The sequence below is a fragment of the Labeo rohita genome, chromosome 5 (genome assembly GCF_022985175.1).
Source record: "Labeo rohita strain BAU-BD-2019 chromosome 5, IGBB_LRoh.1.0, whole genome shotgun sequence".
Lineage (NCBI taxonomy): Eukaryota > Metazoa > Chordata > Actinopteri > Cypriniformes > Cyprinidae > Labeo > Labeo rohita.
In genome coordinates, this window is record NC_066873.1 from 22317988 (window position 1) to 22340127 (window position 22140).

Here is a 22140-nt window from a genome sequence, read left to right on the forward strand (position 1 = left end):
TAAATAAACAATAATAATATTAATAAATTAATATTTTATTATTATTATTATTTTTTTATAAAATCAATTATTAGAGATGCTTTTGATTAATAAAATTGATCAAAACCATTAAAATGGAATCCTAAAAAATTAATGGAAACGGAAAAAAAACGGAATTTGGTAACAATAAAATGGAATTTATGACAAAATAAAACTGATTTCATATGGCCCTACCTTTGCAACAGAAACTATACATTTCTAAAATTGTTACATCCTTATAGCACCTGAGAGCTTTAAAAAGAAAGCTATGAATAGACATACAACCCTACTACAGAAGGTTTGAAGATAACAGTGAATGAAATGGTCCAAAATAGACTCCAGAACTAACCAAAAAATCCACAGATTAGGGCTGCCCTCAACTAATGATTTTTCAAGTTGACTAGCAGTCGTTCATTTTAAGCATTAGTCGACTAACTGCATGTTTATTATTAAACCATCTAAATCATAATAATGAGTCTTTAACTGCCTACATAGCTGAAGTACTGATGTACTTGTTTGCATGTTTTATACGGATTACATAATCAGAGAATATTTGTTTTACATTTGAATTGGTTCATTTGAAAGTAGACATTTTGCTCTCTATAGATTTATTTTTAATGTCTAGGCAAGTATACACTGACTTTGGTTTATTCTTTTTCTTGACGCGCTCAAGTTCACAGAAACTGAGACGGCAGAAATCACATTCTGTTTACTTTCATTATTTTACAAAAGCGCAATGTTTCGTTTTTATTGTGAGTGCACAAAACTAAACATAGAGTCTTTACAGATTTGAAAGATGTATTAGTCTTATCTGTATGACCAAGAATGACGGAGTATTTTAAGAGCAAGTGACCGCACCGGCGCCTCCATCTGTCATGCAGTAAGCGTGCTACTATTCAGTTTCCACACTTAGCACAAGACACTTGAATAGCACACATTTTTCTACATTAACATTAGATTGAGCAGACAAGTTAAGTTGGTACTACTTGCATATTTCAGATGACTATGTTTGAGGTCGATGAATGATAGAGCGTTTGGATGTCCTGCCCAAATCACATAGACCAGCCGTTAATGATCTGTCAGTCACGAACTGCGTTACTTTGCCACTTCCTGAGGATTTTTATTTTATTTTTATTTTTTTTTCTGCGACTAAGCAACTAATACAATTTTGGTCGACCAAGCCTCTTCTGGTCAACTAACGGTTAGTTGACTATTAGCGCGCAGCCCTTTAAATTACTGTAATTTGTTTTCTAATATACATGGTATATTAGAAAACTTGAAACCTTTACAACTACAACAATCTTTACAATTTTCTAATATATTAAAAACATAAAAACGACAATGACAATGATAGAATAGAAGTCAACAATAAAACAATCAAAATTCTGAACTATGATAACCTCATCCAAAAAAACTAAGCATCATCATTATTTAATACAGTTAAATCTATAATTATAGTTTTTTTTTGGTTTTGTGTAATAACGTTTCTTAACATTTGAAAATGAAGTAATTTAAAAATTACAAATTTTAAGGACAAAGGAAATTTCTACTACTTTGAGTATTGAAACAGACGTAGCAGAGATGAAAAGCTATATTATGTTCGATCAAAACTATTTTTTCCAGCAAAATCTCAAAAAGTCTGGCAAGATTTTGGAAATCGTGCAAAAGACACTTTCAAGTCTTATTTGGTTTAAAAAAAAAAAAAAAAAAAAGATAAGCTATTTCTTATTTGTTTCTCCTACTATTAGTTTAAACTAGTATATCTTGCTACAGCTTATCACAATATTTGTCAACATGCATAATTATTGAGATATCTGTCTAATTTCAAAAGACTGAAATTCTCAACATGGCTAGGCATTGCCATCCTCCCCCTGCTGAGCAGGCAGAGCTGCGGATCTGTTATCAACAGATCCATCCAAACTGGCAGAGCGAGACGCAGGATTAGCCAAACCCGATTCTATGAATATGATGAAGTCCAAAAATATATAAATAAAACAAAGTTAAATAACTAATTAAATAACAACAACTACTTCTACTACTAATGATTACAGAAAAGAGACAGGCAAGAACAGCGATTGGGGGAAGAGGGTCATAGCAGAGCAAGAACAGCACGGGAAGAAAAGAAACTGCGGTGCTGTTTCGAAGAAACATGAAGCTTAGTGGAAAAAAAATCTATATATGCGCAGACTGTTTAGACTGCCCGGATTACAACACATCTAATCACGCCTACCTCCTGGAATACAACAATCCACAGCGCAGCATAATGGAACATCCTTAATCATATAAGAAGATCGCAACCAGAAGAAGACATTTATTGAGTGTTCTTTTCCAGGCCCATCCGATTACACGCTGATCACTGCTTTATAGTACAAACAGCCACAGCATGTGGATGTCCAGACCTCTTCCTGCTTTGCTTGAATAGGAAACATAATGGAAATGTCATATTCCTCTGAAAGCTACATATCCATCCAGTGGATTACCCAGACCTCCCTACCCCAGCTCAGCAGATGTTAAGCTGATTGTCTTTTTGTCTTCACAATATATGCAAATGATTTATGGACACAGCCGTGATATGCTTCAATAGCTCATTGTCTCTTACCTCATTATGTCCAAGTGCCTCTGTTTTACATCCAACTTCACCAGGCAAACAGAATATTTGAACGGAGTTAATAGAGAGAGATTATGCTTATTGTATAGTTTACCCAAAAATGAAAATTCTGTCATTAATTACTCACCCTCATGTCGTTCCAAACCTGTTAGACATTTGTTCATCTTCAGAACACAAATTAAGATATTTTTGATGAAATCTGAGAGCTTTCTGACCCTGCATAGACAGCAACTGAAATGTTCCCAGGCCCAGAAAGGTAGTATGGACAAATAGTCCATGTGACATCAGTGGTTCAACCGTAATTCTCCAAAGCTACGAGAATTTGTGCACAAATAAAAGAAAAATAACGACTAGTCAACATTTCTGTTGCCACCATTATCAACAGTAACATGACAAAAATTATTCTCCTAGCTTTGCAATGCAATGCAATATGGTTGCACCACTGATGTCATATCGACATCACTACGTTACTACGTTTCTGGGCCTGTGAACATTTCAGTTACATTGCTGTCTATGCAGGATAAGAAAGCTCTTGGATTTCATCAAAAAATATCTTAATTTGTGTTCCGAAGATGAACAAAGGTCTTACGGATTTGGAAAGACATGAGGATTTCTGAGTAACCCTTTAAGAGCCATTATGGTTAATCAGGGTTTAACAAAACGATTAAGCATACTAACCAACATAATTTATGGTCCTCATACATAATCATCCATTTAGCATGTACTAGATTTGACGTTGTTTTCACAGTCACATTTAAATCAAGAGATCCTTCCATTCAACCACTGTCAGATCTCAAATGTGCATGCAAAAGATTGATTATGTGAAGTAAAAACCTTATGCCATTCTTTAAGAGAACATTTTGCATATTCTGAACAGATGTGATTTGTGGACCACAAAACCAGTCATAAGGGTCAATTTTTTAAAATTGAGATTTATATATCATCTGAAAGCTAAATAAAATAAGCTTTCCATCGATGTATGGTTTGTTAGGTTAGGAGAGGACAATATTTGGCCAAGATACATATACTTTATATCTGGAATTTGAGGGTGTGCAAAAAAAAAAAATCGAAATATTGAGAAAATCACCTTTAAAGTTGTCTAAATAAAGTTCTTAGCAATGTATATTACTAATCAAAAATTAAGTATTGATACATTTGCGGTAGGAAATTTATTTAAAAAAAAAAAATCATGGCACGTGATCTTTAGTTAATATCCTAATGATTTTTGGCATAAAAGAAAAATTGACAATTTTGACCCATACAGTGTATTGTTGGCTATTGTAGTATCTAAGCACATGTGACTTATGACTAGTTTTGCGGTCCAAGGTCACATATATCCACCTTATTTTTGCTGTAAGCTTGGGCGCAGCCATTTCTAAATTTTATGGGTCTGGTTTCCAGTCTCATCCGTATCCAGCTATTTTTAGCTGTACAAAACAGCTTGTTTTGCTGCTTGACATTGCAAATTGGTGTCTCTTACCATATTATTTTAATTTATTATCTTAATTATGAACACACTGGTTTGTAGTACAAACACTTTTACCATTTACTGCATGTTGTTGTTATTCTTCTTTCCCTATAGCGGCTAGTGATCCGGACGTCTTGAAGAATAAGATCCGCGTTGAAGAATAAGGTGGATAACATTTTTGTATGAACATGGTGTTAACATTATGCTTTTCCAGAATACAAAATGAAATAGATCAATGTTATTTATGTTTAGAATAAACTGTTAGACAAAGACAGCCATGCTATTATATAACAGGAGGATCGTCTTGTTCTTGTGGCATAAAGGTGGAAGACATCAGAACTTCTTATACTCAAAGCATTAGTCAAATGCTCCCGATTTGAGCTTCTATAATAAAAATCAACAAATATAACATTGCTTTTAAATAAGCTTTATTAATAATTAGCATTGTATAAAGAAACATTCAGTTATACATTATGATACATGAGTATTTACATCAGTTTGTCAATTGGAGACTGAACATTAACAGCTTATGCAACTGATGCTGTATGTATGCATGTATGTACAGATGAGAAGTCACTGAGGAATGGAGGAGCTATGAACTTCTGGCATCTATAGGAACATATGCAACATAAACAGTGTGTTACATAGCTAAGACTCCTGTACCATGATCTCTGGGGTTGGAAATGAAAGAGAAACTGTCACTTGTGCACTTTTAGTATTAGCGTCAACAAAACTAAAAAGAATAATTAAGAACAAAAGTAACCTATAACTCCAATTTATATGCAAGTGGGTTTAGTCATCCTCAATGAATGTTCTGCTTGCACAACAGTTCACATTATGGCTCAAAAGACTTTTAATACATGTATGTGTTCACAGGTCAGTCAGTTTTAACTGTCCACCAATATCCCACTCAATCAAGATGTCTCTGAAAATGGCTGTCTTTATCTAATACAGAATGGTAACAAACACATTAAACTAAACACAGAAAATGTTACCAGACACGTTCTGATAAAGCAAAGTAACTTGAGTGGGTGATGAGATGAATGAGTACATAAAATTAGGAATCCAAAACACGGATTCGCTAAATATTATGGTCAACTTACCGTTGGGAAAATAAACTTCCGTAAACATTATGGTAAGCCCTTATGTAAACTATTACTAAATGCACTGAGCAAGTACCTCTAAATGCACGTGCCGACAATGAATCCATGTAACATCTGCCATTAATTAAGGCTCAATGCTGCTGTTATGAATGAGACAGCAACAAATGACGTGATACGTGTTTGTGGTGTGATGACCAGTGTTAACATGTAAAAGGCTCATACATTCTTAGACATAGCGTTTTCTATGGAAAACATCATGTGTGACCAGAAAAGAGTTCTAGCATAGGCTACATAATAATAAAGCAAATTATGCAAAAGAAAAAAAAACAGGGCTGCCAACTCTGCTTTTGTAGACGCAACAGTTTCTGATTATTCGGCTAACCTCACTCCAAGTTAACCTGCCAATGTTCCCTAAATTGGCAACTTAAAGTATCTTCACAGTAAATTACAGAAAGGAAAAAAACAAGTCTCAATGAGGAATTTAAAGCCAACTCTAACACTGGAGGAGAGAGACTTGTGTTCAACTCCATGAAAAATTGGCATGCTTACAAGTAAACAAAGTGAATATGAGGATCGCTGCAAATTTTCTATGGTTTGAGGTCCATAGAAATTGTACCTGAGAACTTCTGGCACTCACTGTTTTTATCAACAACTTGCTATCAAGCACAAAATGTAGCTAACTGCTTTAAAGAAAAAATCTAGTAAGTGGAAAATTAGGTTGTTCAAGAATTCGAAAATCTATTCTATCATGCCAACCTGATGCCTTTGACAAAAAATGTAAATGCCAAAATTATAGAAAAAAAGAAAGAAAATTCCCTTAAACTTGTACATTATTCTGCTCTGCTTAATATGTTAAAAAAAAGTCAGTCCTGAGAAAAAAAATAAAAATTGACAAAAAAAAAACTGACAAAAGTCCAGAGTACAATTCACTTACACATACTGCAGTGAAACTGCACTGTATATAAGAGTTATCTCAAACTATTTGATTAAAACTAAACCTATTAAAATGTTTAAAAATGTAGATGTGAAAAGAGCATAGCACAAAAGTACTACTATAAATTGCAAGTGCAAAGACAAACAAAAGTTAAAGCTCAAAATACATATAATAAGAGTAGGAAAAAAAAAAAAAAAATTCAAGGCACCAGCAACAAGCATGGAGGTGCTATAAAGCTATGGTTTTATAAAGTATAAATCCCTAGAATTTAAAACACTTAAAACATATGCGAGTCTATATTTCTTCTTATCGCTTATAGTTCCAAATGATACATATGCATTATTTTATAATCTGAAAATTCTCTCTATTTCTATGCTTGCATTTTATCTATTTACTATTTTTCGGCCTGTTGGGGAGGGGGCTATCTAAATATATAATATCTAAATCTATGTATGCACCAGATATATAGTGTTTTATTAAATTTTTATCTTGTCTACACCTTATGAACAGTGAGAAATAAAAACAACAAAGGTTTCCTAAGACATACAGGGTTCGTTTAAATAACGACAATATTGTAACTGTCTAAATGTATGCATTTAAGTGATTAAAGGAATAAATGGTAACATTGATTTTGTTTGTCACCCGAGTCCAGATGTGACAGTGATATGTGGTGTAGAGGGGCCACATCCAGCGAGCAGAGAGACAGAAAGGGTTCGGGAAGAGCAGGAATAGGGGAGCACAGATATGAGGAGAGAGGAGGACGGTAAACAGGGAACTTTGGTGAGGGTCCTTTGAGAGCCGGCTGCTAGAACTTGCCTGCGTTGGCCAGGAAGGGCACAGAGCCAAATGGATCCTCAGGGAGTGAGGGCTGCAGTACCGGCTGCTGTCTGTCTATGTTGCTGGCCTCCATGCTGACAGATCGCTCTACCGGCTTTTCTGTGGGGAAGAAAGGTGGCAGACACGTAGATGTTGTCAGTGAAGGAATGAAGCAGGCTGTGTATGCCCTCTGCTGGAGAGGGTGTAGAATAGAATGCTAAAAGAGGATGGATTTGTAGATGCAGTTCTAAGGCCCTGTTTACACTAGTGCGTTTTTGTTTTAAAATGAAAACGATTCTCGTCTACACTGGTGTTTTCACTGCGTTTCAGAAAACAATCTCCGTCGACACTACACAAGTGAAAACGCATGTCACATGACCATTCATGCAGGTACAACCATAGATATGTATAGGTAGATGCCCTATTATTTAGATAGCAGACACGCCATGCTTGAAGCGGTTGAATGGGGAATCTACCTATACATATCTGTGGGTACAACAATAAGCATGATGTTATTGTTTACACAGTCATTAAGGGAAGCCATCATTTTCAAAGGTCTTCTTTTTGGTCCGTTTACACTGAAACGCATCCCTGGAGTTTTCAAACTAAAACTGGGTCTGCAGTATTTTCGAGGGTCGAAAATGCCGGAGTAGTGTAAACGATTAAAAAGTTATAAAAGTTTTAAAACGAAAACACACTAGTGTAAACGTAGCCTAAAACAGACTCAAAGAAACACTGAGACCAAAAGAAAGAGACACTTGCTTGCTCTTAGAAGGTCAAACTCTCGATCAAGAAGCTCCTCTTCTGTGAGTTTGGAGAAATTGTCTTCTCCAAATGGGTTCCAACCAGACATATCAGGAGGGTTATTGACAGTCTGGGGAGGAGGGCTCATGACATCCACAGTGGACACTGGATTTCTACAACAACCAAAAAAGGAAAAGAGACATTTTTTAGAGCCGGTTTTTAACATTGATAATAATAATAATAATAACAATAATAATAATAATAAGAAGAAGAAGAAGAAGAAGAAGAAGAAGAAGAAGAAGAAGAAGAAGAAGAAGAAGAAGAAGAAGAAGAAGAAGAAGAAATGTTTCTTGAGCACCATATCTGCATATTAGAATGATTTGTGAATAATCATGTGACACTGAAGACTCGAGTAATAGCTGTTGAAAATTAACTTTGCACACACAGGGATAAATTACATTTTAAAGTACATTAAAATACCAAACAGTATTGTAATTTCACTGAAGCCCCTTTTACATTGAGCGCTGATCTAAAAAAAAAGTTTGCCAGAGTGCCTTTTGTGTGAATGCAAACACGGTACGTGCCACATTGGGCATCACATCTTAAGGTGGCACGTCTTTACTGGATCTTTACAGGATGTGTGAATGCACGCACATATTCCGGAAAATGAACCTAAATCAAACGATCCTGGGACAAATCATGGGAAACGTTATCCGTGTATTTCCCAGAATCTCTGTGTGCAAGAGGCTGCAGTGTGGCAGACTGACTATGTTGAAGTACATGGGTAACAATGTCCATGGTGCTTGCCTGATGTTAGCGAAGGGGGTCTCTACTGGAGAAGGTCCAGCAGGGTTATAGGAGCCCAGTTGGGTCTGGAATTCCAGAGGGGAGATATAGGCCACCTGTTGGACTGGAGCACATTGCTGTTGCTGTTGCTGAACAAAGGCCTGCTGGTACTGATGCATCTGTAAAGACACGAGCAAATAAACTTATTTTACTAAACTGCAGCCTTATTTCCTACATGCTTGCTGGGGTGTGCTAACACTCATCAATCTTCAGATCTTTACTTTTGACAACATAATGGTTCTACTTTCATGTCTCTTGTATCACACAGCATCATCCACTGTGTTGCTAGTCTCAATGTCTGATGTTATATGATGCAATGCGTCAGCGTTACTACACGCATACGTCATAGTAACAGCGCATCGAAGACTCACACTGAAGAGAAGAAATTGTTGAATGAAGTCGTTATTTTTGTTTTCTTTGCACACAAAAGGTATTCTCGTAGCTTCATAGAATTATGGTTGAACCACTATGTTAATGATGTCTTTACTACCCTTCTGGGCCTTAAACGTGGTAGTTGCGTTACTGTCTACGCAGGGTCAGAAAATGCTCTGATTTTATTAGAAATATCTTAATTTGTGTTCTGAAGATGAACGACAGCCTTACAAGTTTGGAACGACATGAGGGTGAGTAATTAATAAAAAATTTAATTTTTGGGTGAACTATACCTTTAACTTAAAACGATATTTAACTTCCGTGTCCATTATTATTTATTAATTTGCGAGTATATGTGTAATAAACAGTATATAATATGCAGTATTGCATATTATATATTATAAAACCCTTTAAAAAAAAAAGTAACAAGACCTGGTCAACCTGGGTATTTTGTTCTAAAAACTACATAAAACGCTGTGCATCATCCGTTACTTATCTTTTGCTTAACAGAAAAAAAGTGTGCTTTTTCTATACAAAATGGCCATGAGGACACAGGGAGATAGAAAGAGACACACAGACAGAAAGAGCGCCACAGAGGCCTTCGAATTTCCCTACAGTGTAATTGCCTCATATGTTACGATTTAACACAGAGAATCGGTCGATTTCACCACCCCATTCAATCCCCTGATGGTTTTGCATGGAGCAGATTGCATCTGAAATTAAACAGATGGTAACCATTCGGTGGAAAATGAGCTAAAAATTGCTCCGCCTTAACATTATGTATTTAGCGAAAGTCAGTTGACAACATTTCCTGTTTTAGCGTAAATACAATTCAAAGGAATTATTGACGGTTATGATTGGGCGACAGTCACTTGGATGGAGAAACGATTTGGCACAGAAGACTGCTTCAGTTAGTGGGGCCAAATGAGTATTTAAGGCAAGGACGGTCTAATTTCAGACTTCCAGGAAAAATGATTAATTAAATACAACATACAACATAACCTACTGACATACACATAGTGGCTAAATTTACATTTAAAGCAGCACTATCCTTCTCAACACATTTTCATTCCTTCGCATTCATTTATATATCTCTCCTATGTTAAAACTGCATATATTTAAAATCTGACAAAATTCCTCTTTAAAGAGTAGAAAAAAATGACCCTGCCACTATTTTTCCAGGTGCATGAGGTGTCTCACCAAGGCAGTGTAGTGAGCCTGCTGTTGCTGCTGGGATTGATATATGGGCTGCTGCATCATCATCTGCTGCTGAAGCATATGCTGCTGCTGCATCTGAAGGCTCTGTTGCATGGCCTGATGATACTGTGGGAAAAAAAAATGTCAGTGGACAGTCGTAATGAGCGTGGAAGTTCAATTAATGCTTCTCAATATTTAAAAGACATTAAACATGTTTGCACAGAGTAATAACACTGCAGTTTTTGCTAGCATTGGCCTGACAGAGTAATTTAACATGCTGTCTATGATTTAAAATGGCTGTCTATGCAGTAGAAAATCCTTTAATATTGTCTGCAATTCTAAATTTTCTAATGACATTATGTTAATGATCTTCACGTAAACAATTCATCTATACTCATTTTTTTTACATTTTTATAAACTCTTCTCCATGGTGACATATGCTAGACTTTTCCAATAACTTAATCAGCATAAACTCTATTGCTTTCTTACCATCAACTGCAAACTCACATTAAGATCTGCCAATGGATAGCAAACAAATCCCCACCCTATATTTTTTTTTAAGATGAACAGTTTCACTCAATTGTATGTCACTAAAGAAGAGCTCGCTGTGATTAACCAGAGAAGCAGCATTAACAGTCAAATTCAAAGCACACAGCGCCACCTGTGTGTGTAGAGCTGCAATGCCAAGAGGCAAAACTGGCAAATGAATTATTGTTGATTTACAAATGACATTAGAGTTCCCATCTCCTAAAGGGATATTTCACCCCAAAATGAAAATTCTGTCATTAGCTACTCACCCTCACATCGTTCTAAACCCGTAAGACCTTTTTTCATCTTCGGAACACAAATTAAGATATTTTTGAAGAAATCCAAGTGCTTTCTGACCCTGCATGAAAAGCAATGCAGCTGACACATTCAAGGCCCAGAAAGGTAGTAAGAAACTTGTTAAAATAGTCCATATGGTTCAACTGTAATGTTATGAAGCTATGAGAATACTTTTTTGTGCTTTTTTGAAGATGAACAAAGGTCTTGCTGGTTTCGAATCACATGAGGGTGAGTAATCAATGACAGAATTTTCATTTTTGGGTGAACTACCCTTTAATTACTTAAAGTAATATGTATCAAATTAACGTTCTCAAATTAGTAAGTCATTCCTTAAAAACAAAACAACAAAAACACAATATAATAATAGCAATATATTATATATGATAATATAATCTTTATCACACGTTGATTTGTACAGACATCTAAACATGCTGAATATAAACAGTTGCTTCACATTGGTCTTGACCTCCTGAGCCACTTATTACCTGTTGCATGTACTGAAGCTGCTCTGCAGTGACTTGCTGTTGATGGTGTATATTGTGCTGCTGCTGCTGTTGTTGTTGATGATGTAGCTGTTGAAGTCGAAGGTCTCCAGGCTGCAGCTGCTGTAACACTCTGTTCTGTTGACTGCTGCTCGGCATCTGCGCAGCCGACTGCTGACTGTTTGCAGAAGCTGAGACAAGCACAAACATATAGTCAAAACTTGTTTCCAAAGGGGGGGAAAAAGACAGAAGACAGGCCATATGTGACCCTGGACCACAAAACCAGTCTTAAGTAGCACGGGTATATTTGTAGCAATAGAAAAAAAATTCATTGTATGGGTCAAAATGATCGATTTCCCTTTAATGCCAAAAACCATTAGAATATTAACTAAAGATCATGTTCCATGAAGATACTTTGTACATTACCTACTGTAAATATATCAAAACTTAATTTTTGATTAGTAATATACATTGCTAAGAACTTCATTTGGACAACTTTAAAGGCAATTTTCTCAATATTTAGATTTTTTGCACCCTCAGATTCCAGATTTTCAAATAGTTGTATCTCGGCCAAGAAACTGTCCTATCCTAACAAAGCATACATCAATGGAAAGCTTATTTATTCAGATTTCAGATGATTTATAAATCTCAGTTTCAAAAAATTGATCCTTAAGGTTTTGTGGTCTTGGGTCACATATTTAAGAAAAAGTGGATTATAATGCTTACCTTTCTGGCCGTTGCTAACCGTACCTGAGGATACAGTCATTTTCACAGGAGTTACAGAGCTAGACAAAGGCAAAACATTACTATTTGCAGCTTTGGGTCTTTGCCTGGGTGCAATTGATGTTTCTGTTGGTCCAACTGAATCTGTTATCCTAATGAAAAAAAGACATAAGGTGAAAACAGGCTACTTAAAAGATTAGCTGGATTCAAGCAACCTGAAAGTCACACACAAGGCTCTAAAATGTTACCTGGCTTTTGTCAGGCTCTTTTTAGCAGCAATATCACTAGCAGTAAAGGGCTCTGGCAATGAGGTGGGAAGGGGAGAGTTCTGTGTAGCAAAAATCAAAACAAACACTCATTAATTATTAACACATTAATTAATTAACATTAATTATTCATAACTCTGAATCATACAAAAGTTTAAGATTTGTGTTAGGTTACTTACAAAAAGATTTGGCACTGGACACTCCTTTCCAGCTAACCGAAAGGCAAAGTAAGAAACTTGATAGATGTCAGGTCTCTTTTCTTGATCAGGTTCCAACATGTATCCTGTGACAAAAAAGGCAGTTATAAAATGAATCAATCTAAGTTTGAGGAGAAGATCCCCCCCCCCCAAAAAAAAAACATTCAGTTATTTATATAAAATAGAAAACATTACAAAAATGACTTATAATACTACTTTAATGCATGAAATATTATCTCTTTTTTAAATCAACTCTTTTTTTAAAGGGATAGATCACACAAAAATGTAATTTCTGTCATCTAACTTCTCTTTCATGAACCACATGAAACTCTTAAATAAGTCAGTTATATGGGTCTGAAACGACATGAGGATCAAAAAAATTATGACAGAATTGTCATTTTTGGGTGAACTGTCCTTCAGGAGCTGGTATGCACGTGTGCAATACCTCTACACAACCAGAGGGTGGAGCTATTGTCCAACTTAATATCAAAACTCCACCACAGACGTTGTGTACACACTCAAATTACACAATCTTTCACAAAATAATTTCAAATCTCTTGGGAATATCTGAAAGCTGCTTACTGATTAAACAGTGCAACTTAGAGGAGAATTTTGAACCGTCCGGAACAGCAAAGGTTCCGTCACATATGGCAACTTGACTCTCCCCAAATGGAAGTGTGAAGAAACACAGCTTGTACAACAAGCATCCAAGTGCCTGGGAAAAGAGAGAGAAAACAAGAAACTGTAATTCCACACAAAAACATTCAATACATCAGGTTTCATTGCTCTAATAAGTAAACACTGCACCCATGACAACACTTATAACGGCTGACAGCTGCTCCGTGTTGTACAAGATGAATTCTGAGAATTCTTTCTATTTTCAGATAGAGCAAATGGGCAGGAAGTATAGTCATACATTTCCTCTTCCTACCCGAGCAAGTTCTGACACGATGACCATGAAGGGCAACCATTTGCACTGGTGAAATTTATCACATTGAGACCTTTCTATTGAAGAACTATCATGGAACTGTGGGTAGACAGTTTCTTTTCTGTTCTGTCCAGCATTTGTTTGGAAGAAAGGGCTGTGAAATGAGACTAAGCTACCTTTCACAGCATGTTAAAGTTAAAGAGGAAGTCTGCCTTCATGAGGCCTCATTTCTGTCTTTACAACACTGCCAGAAATCAGGAAGCTCTTTTCTTTACTGCTTTCCATCAGGCCCACATGCATATAACACAGCTCTTTAGCTCTAGTAAACATGTCTGAAATGTGACTGATGAACTTAAAAAAACTACTAATTTCTACACCACCACACCCTGATACATGCCACTATTCATGACACAAAGTGAAATATCAACAAAAGAATCAGCTTTGAAACAAAGCCAGGATTTCAAGGATGGCTGTAAAGCACACCCCTAAGAGCCCTCATTTATAGAGGAAACCGGTTTGGCATCTGTGTCTGCTGTGTCAGGCTGACCAAACCAGCTCGCCAGCTTGTGTAATGTGCTGGAGAATGACATGAGACAGAGTGGAAGAGTGAAATAAAAGAGAACGAGTGGGTGGAGATGAGGGAGAGAGAGACTGGGGAGAATGTGTGTGCGCGTGCGTGTTTGTATGTTTGTGTTCACTACCTACCCAGATATCAGCCTTTGTGGTGATGGCTTTCCCTTGGTACAAGTTAATCATCTCTGGGGCACGGTATGACAGAGTCGTGTACCTAAGCAGAGAAGAATGAAAATAATGAACTAGTAACAAGATATTGCATCATCGAGATGAGCTTAAAACATTCTGTAAATTCCTCAAGATTACATGGACAAAAATGTGAATTTGATGCACCAGTGAGCTTCGCAACAGAGCAAATCCACCGCTACTCTGAGACAACACACATGCTGTTATTTTGTCTACAACAATATACGTAAGTGTGACACTCTCTAGAACTACAATGCATAGCATTCTATCAAACACACTATAAGTCCGGATCAGTAAGTAATGTTTTTTTTTTTTTTTTTAAAGAATTTGGTCACACTTTATTTTAAGGTCCAGTTCTCGCTATTAACACACTATGACTTTTGCCTCAATAAACTCCTAATTTGCTACTTGTTAATAGTAAGGTAGTTGTTAAAGGGGTCATCGGATGCCCATTTTTCACAAGTTGATATGATTCTTTAGGGTCTTAATGAAAAGTCTATAACATACTTTGGTTAAAATTTCTCGATGGTAGTGTAAAAAAACAAACAAAATCAGCTCTGCAGAAATCAGCCGATTCTGTTGCATGGTCCTTTAAATGCAAATGAGCTCTGCTCACCCCGCCCCACTCCTCTGTGGAGTGCCGAACCGTGCTGTTTACTTTAGCCGCTAAATTTGCTAAGTAGTACGTTATTAGGAAAGGTGATCGAACTGTTACAGCTCACCCTGGGCGGGTCTGAGGTAAGACGCCAGTGTCAATCAAACTATCGTGGGAGCAGCCTCTGTCATGTGTCGCCACACAGACAAGAAGCTGAGAATGGCTTGATTTGAAAAAGGGGAAATTACTTTTACAGATTAATTAAAAACCACTGGGTGGATGTTTGTCATTATAGGGTAGATGTGTACACACAGCGCCAACACATTCATGTTCAAACAACATGTAAAAGTGAACTTTGCATCCGATGACCCCTTTAAGTTTAGGTATTGGGTAGGATTAGGGATGTAGAACATGGTCATGCAGAATATGCGCTTTATGAGTACTAATAAACAGCCAAAATGCTAGTAATATGCATGCTAATAAGTACCTAGTTAACAGTGTGAACTGGACCCTATACTAAAGTGTTACCAAGAATTGAATTCCTTTTAGCTGTTCCTTTAAACTTTCTATTTATTAAACAAAACCTCAAATAATGAATCATGGTTTCCATTAAATTATTAAGCAGTACCATTTCAACACTGATAATAAGAAATGTTTCTTCAGCACTAAATTGGCATATTAGAAAGATTTCTCAAAAATCATGTGACACTGAAGACTGGAGAAATGGTTGCTGAAAATGAAACTTTGCCATCTCAGGAATAAATTTGCCTTTGAGTCCAGAGAGCCATGTAATAGTAAGCAGTAATGGTGCTTGATGTTTTTTCCAAACTATACAATCAGCGTAGGTAAACATACACACACACTCACAACACAAAAATTCTACAAAAAAGTCATTTGTAAATTCCGCTGTTTCAAAACTCCACTCTGTTCTGCAGAATTTCTTACTTCTTGATCTCATCCTCCACCGCAGTTATTCCATCTTTATGTGGAAGCAGAACTTTGTGTGTGGCACTTCCAAAGTCACACAAAACGTAGTTTCCCTGGTCATTTAGAAGGATGTTTTCTACCTGTCAACACACACGTGGTGATCTTTGTTAATAGGTCCAACCACTAAAAACTCAAACAGTCAAGTGACAGAGGCAGGAAAGAAAGAAGGAAATGTAATTAAGTACTTCATATATACATATTATACACTTCATATATTATACAAAGCCATTTTTAAAAGGCACAAACTTCATTCTTACTCCACCCAAACCAGGGTCAGAACATTTATGAGGACTTGTGGCAAAAATGCCAACAAAATTAACAAAAATGCTCCATAAATTCAAGACAAAGTGGCGACAAAATGCCCCTGCATAATTAAACAACGTATTACGGCTGTCATGAATAAAATGAAATGAAATGAAAATGAATGAAATGTGTCAATTCACTAAATTACATATTTATTTGCTCACACTGCGTCAGACTGCTTTTACGCACTGTTTTGAATGCACTGGCCAATCAGAGGTGCTTAGATTAATCAGCACTGAAAACGCACCAATCAGAGACGCTTAGATTAGTCAGCGCTGAACAACACAGTGCAAATATGACGGAAATAAAACAATAATTTCATAGATTCAGTGATCATAACAAGAGCCGGAATGTGACGTGCCCGAAATGAAACAAAACATTTAATACAGTTTTCTATATTAAACTGTCTACTGTTATTGACAACAGTTTAAAATATTGATTAAAGTAATTGGGTAAATTTAAGTATTTGACAGTAAAGACAACATATGGTTATTATAATAATAAGGTGATTAAAAAAAATCCATTCCAGGGGGCAAATATTGCCCCTAAATTAAAAACCCAAATGTTTACATTAAATACAGTCTGCACTCTAAGGTTTAAAATACATCAATACCTTTCAGAACCTTCAAGCTAAATGTCACAAACATCATGGGATTAAATGGGTTAATGCTTAAAATACATAAAAAGAGGAAGTAAACCGGTTACAACTAGTCAATTTGCAACATCTTGAGTAAGTATCTAGAGAACAATGAGATCCTGCACATTATATTTGCATGTCAACATGGTTATACAGCAAATGAATATTATATGAACAAAAATATCCAACAAAATTTTCCACAACAAATCTCATGTCTTACAAGACTTGAACTGACTAACACAGTACACTAACATGTTTTTTTTGTTCTTGTGTTCCTCATCACCTTACGGTATATGAAAAAACAACAGCCTCCATGGGGAAATCCCTCTATGACAAATGAGTAAACAAAAAGTTCTTCCACTTCAGTGTTCAATAATTTCCCAATTATTTTAGACTGTGATTGGTTTTGACCGGTGGGAAAAGTGTTCATTTGAATAGCAGCACTGGCCTGTTCCCACACTTTTCTGCCAAAAGGGCGGCCTTGCTTCTTTTAAGCACTTCTGTTTTTCACTGACACAGCATAGCATGCCTGTCTCTGCCTGTGTTTCGCTAATGCTTGCCATTAATAATGTTTGTGAGCAGAGTAATTGGTTTGAGAGATCATGTCTAGCATCACTGTGTTGAACTGAAGCGATCAGCGCATGGTTCCCTAAACTAAACTGAAGGAGTGTCCTCAATTTACCCTTTCAGCTAGGCAAATACAGTCAAACAAAAGAGAATGACTGATCAGCCAGAGTGCCTTATACATGCTCTCCAAAAAATATGAAATCACACAGATGAAAACGCCAAACACGTCTGTACTTGCGTCTACAGATTCACATCTTTAGTGAACCATTTAAATGGTTGGGAATAAGCTGCATGCAACTCATTTATACTACCAATGCTTAGAAATATCCTGTAGTTGTCTTAGTACAGCATTTTCTCTACTGTACCTTTAGGTCTCTGTGAATGATTGGCGTTTTACACTGGTGGAGTCTGGCAACAGCTTCACAGGCATCACAGAATATGTTAAGAACCTCTGCTTCTGTGAATCCTACATGCAGCCGTTGGTTCATCTGCTTCACCACCTGACCAGCTAGATGGCAAAAACACATTAATTCAGTCAACAAACAAGCAGGATTAGATTAGGGATATCATGAGATTGGAAGGGAAAAATCCCAAGGGCTTGAGGTAATCCATTAAATCCAGATTTGTTCAATGTTATTTTAGTATTATTTATATACTAGCATCGTATTGATTAACACTTTGTATGAGCTCATATTTTGATGTCGCTTTGGGTAAAAGCATCTGCTAAATGATTAAACGTAAATATAATATTTTTAGTTTTTTTGGACAGTAGCAACAGCTTGGTCAATTGGCTGCAATTCAGTTGGCTAGTAAAACTGCAAACTAAGTACTGGCTCTTAATCAGAAATACTGGTAATTCAGGATGTTCAGCTCTGTTAAAACAGCAGCGTCTAAAAAGTATGTGAAAATCAGAGTAAACAAGTTTCTTTGATCATTTACAGTTGCACTCTTTAAGATAATTAACGTCAAACAACAAATGTTTATACAGTCAGAGAAACGTACTGTGATGCAAGTATGAACTTGTATTTCAGGAATTTTAAAATCACACAGATAAATGTTTAGTGTGTGTAATGTTTAGAACATAGTTAAGTTCAAAGCTGTATTACCCTTGCAATATTCCATCAGAATCAGAACCTCCCATACACTGTCTCCAACCGCATTCGTGGTTGAGTCCAGATACCGCACAATGTTCTTGTGTCCCGATAACTCTTTCTAGGGGAACATAAAAAAGATTTTGTAAATGTGATGTACTGATATACTCACCCAAAAAAACATACCCCAGCTTGACTCACCATGATTGTAATCTCCCGCTTGAAGATGTTCAGATCGTGGACATTGTTCACGTACATCCTTTTCAGGGCACATCTTACTCCGCTATGTGTGCGGGCCAGAAACACCATGGAGAAACCTCCTGGATACACAAACATACATATACAGAAGGTTAGTTCTAATGTATATCAGCACAGAGATCTCCACACATCTGATCTGTCATAAACATTTGAAACCAAGAACTTTAAATCCACTTTGCAAGACTCACAAACAGTGTTAATTTCGTTAGGGAGGCACGATATGGGAAGAGATTCATTCAGAACGAATCTGCTGCGTGGTTAGGAGGTCAAATGCGTACATTTGAACTGTAACATGGCCTATTGATCTATCCGACGGGACATAAGCTACCATACATTTGCTCCACTTCTCATAAAACGTTTAAAAATGACAATATCTGGGAGTAAGAAAACAGCAGACACATGGATAAATTTGATGACCCAAAAGAGAACTTAATTCGGTCTGGTTTTCTGAGTGCAGACACAGACACAGACACAATGTGTGTGTGTGTGTGTGTGTGTGTCTGTCTGTCTGTCTGTTGAATGCAATTTCAATTATTCATATAATTATTTAGAGGTTAAAGAATTTGACATCTGAATGTATTTTGCTTGAAAATGCACTGCTTTGATAAAAATGCATTTTTCTCAGTTTGTCGTCCAAAATGTTGTATTTCTGATGAAACCTATCTGCATTCAAGTGATGATAAAACATTAAAACATGAAGACAGAATAAAATAGTTTTTTTTGTGTTTAAAAGCAGAGGCTCAGATCTTTGTTTTGATATATAAAATGTTCATATATTCATAGCAGAAAATATTCTGAGAGCCCTCAAATTCAGGTGAAAATAAGCAAAAATGCTGGCGGTGGCTGGTAACATTTTTTAAAAAACGCTGGCGGGGAAAGAGTTAATATCAAACCTATACATTGAGTTTGGTCATTTTAAAGAAATGCTTAACAAATGCATTACACTTTAAATAAACCCATTAGATGTTAGCCGACTAAATCTACTAAAATCTTATATGTAGTTGACTAAAACTAGAGTAAAACTGAAAACCATTCAGATGACTAAAATATGACTAAGCTAAATGGCATTTTAGTCAAAAAAACTGTGACTAAGACTAAATCAAAATTTGCTGTAAAAATTAACATTGCTCACAAATAAATACACACATTTGAGTTTCTTAAATAATTCAAAGAGGAATTTCAGGAAGGTTCTGACATTCAATAAAAATATATACTAAAAAAAAAAAATAATGTAAACAACAGAAATGAAACTTCATGCTAATGTGATGATGATAATTATTTATCATAAAGGCTGTAACATTGTTTTAGTACTCTCAGCAGGCATAAGGTACTGCATAAAAAAAATGTTACGCATTTTTATACATTTCCTTTTTTTTTTATTCTACCTTTTTCTTCCGGTAAAAGTGGGTGCCTTCATTTGTACATTTTATGGGTGTGGCTTCCAGTCTCATCCGCGTCCAGCTATTTTTAGCTGCACAAAACAGCTTGTTTTGCTGCTTGATATTGCAAATCTACCATATTATTTTAATGTATTATCTTAATTATCAGCACACTGGTTTGTAGTACAAACAGTTTTACTGTTTACTGCATGCTGTTATTCTTATTATTATTTTCCTATAGCGATAATGAACCTGAAAGTCTCATTCATAGGCTTACTTCCGCGTTGAGGAAAAAGGTGGATAAAGTAAAATAAAACAATAAAATATGAACATATTTCGTGTTTGAGTTTACTGAAAAGTGTGAGGATTTCGAGAGATGGTAATGAAAAGCAAAATGGCTGCACTGCCATTTAAACAGAGAGAGTTGTGGGTAGCACTGTGCACCATAAATGAGAGTGGAAATGAACAATTTAAAAGTCATTACTACTGCCCACGTCTCATTTTTGAAGAACATGGAAGACACCTTTTGTAATGGAGTTCTTTCATTCTGCTTTATTTTTTTTTATTTCTCTCTCATTTAAAACTAGAAATGCTCCTTGCTGAATGAGCAGAGAGAATTTAAAGGACAGAAGAGGCTGATCTTTGTATTAACCTGAGATGAGTTCAGGGACCATCTGTGTGACCTTGTGTGACTCGTACATGTTTAACACAGGTATAAGACAGAGAGCTCAAAATGTCCTTCCAGCATTGGTCGTCTTGATATTGCTCCGTTGCTTAATACATAAATCACATTTTCAAGAGGAAAATATGATGGAAAAGAGGCAGTCATAAGCCAAGTTAGGGATTGGCTCACTGTTGGCAGTCATCTGTGTACAAAGTAAGCCTTAGGAGAAAGACAACCTTATAAGGTAGGTTCACCTGAAAATGAAATTCTGACATATTTACTCAATACTGTTCCCTACTCGGATGACTGGCTTTCTTCTGCAGAACACAAAAGATGACAGTCTTTTTGTTTTGTTTTTTCATAATAGGGCTGTCAAGCTCCAAAAATGAAGGGAAAAAAGCATCTTAAAACGTCCATAAAAGTAGTTCACACAACATGCTAAATTCTAACTTCTCTGAAGTCATACACTATCTTTAAGGAAAAGACAGTCAAGTTCAAGTAAAGGTCACCAAGATACTACAAAAGCAATAAAGGAACTTGGAAGATGCAGTAAACTGTGAAAAACAATGAAGGATAATAAACTGATTCCAGATGGGACAACAACAGCAGTCTCAGAGTGAACTTAAAATGTAAAAAATGCTCCTCATTAAAAGTAATAAGTGCAAAAAGTTAAAAAACCCAACATTTTAATATCTAGCCACCTGGCTCAAGGCTCTGTGCTTCAGCGAAACTCAATGAATGTGAGTATTGACCGCCTACACAGTGGCGAGGAGCTCTGAACCAACGTGCAGCGAAGAAGGGCGCCATGCCTCCGCAACACTTCTCCCATCAGTTCCAGGGTGAATGAATCCTGGCAACGTATGACTGGCAAGCCTTTTCTCATTAACAGCATGCTGAGTCACGGAGCGGTCCACAGAAAGAGAGTGCCTTGACACAAAGGAGGACCCACAATGCTGCACTTGTTGCCTAACAAACTCATGCTTGTTTAGCCGCCCTGAATCGAAAATGTATTCATATGGAGAACCACTAATCGGGACCTTGAAGAGGTGGAGAAAAACAGTGAAATCCAAATACAAAAACTTGGAATATGCTTAAAGACTTCAAATTAAATTTGGGATCAGTAAGATTTTTTTTAATGAAGTCTCTTATGTTCATACTGTGTGCCCGTCTGTACTTCCACTACAGAGCTTTGAGCAAAACCTTCCAAATCTTCAATTTAAAAGAGACATGAGATCATTTCAGGCTACATAAATGTGAAGGAAGAGCTCAAACTAGTGACTGCCCATGATTGATGAGCTGCATATATAGCTTGACACCCTAAAACAGTACCACTAATTAAACACAAAGAACAAACAAAGCGCACAGAACAGAGA

The 22140-nt window shown here is 36.3% G+C and overlaps 1 protein-coding gene across 2 annotated transcripts in view; it reads right to left on the reverse strand.

Moving 5' to 3' along the window:
* Nucleotides 1–22140, reverse strand: part of bmp2k (BMP2 inducible kinase) — a 38741-nt gene that overhangs the window by 3575 nt on the left and 13026 nt on the right. For both annotated transcript variants that reach the window (XM_051109394.1, XM_051109393.1), the window contains exons 2-15: nt 18668–18786; nt 18482–18587; nt 17741–17883; nt 15827–15948; nt 14233–14314; nt 13182–13314; nt 12582–12685; nt 12385–12464; nt 12140–12288; nt 11417–11604; nt 10110–10232; nt 8499–8656; nt 7710–7864; nt 6948–7067 (exon numbers count right to left, since the gene is read on the reverse strand). In XM_051109394.1, coding sequence (XP_050965351.1) covers nt 6948–7067; nt 7710–7864; nt 8499–8656; nt 10110–10232; nt 11417–11604; nt 12140–12288; nt 12385–12464; nt 12582–12685; nt 13182–13314; nt 14233–14314; nt 15827–15948; nt 17741–17883; nt 18482–18587; nt 18668–18786 — 1782 coding nt within the window. The remainder of the gene's footprint in view (nt 1–6947; nt 7068–7709; nt 7865–8498; nt 8657–10109; nt 10233–11416; nt 11605–12139; nt 12289–12384; nt 12465–12581; nt 12686–13181; nt 13315–14232; nt 14315–15826; nt 15949–17740; nt 17884–18481; nt 18588–18667; nt 18787–22140) is intronic.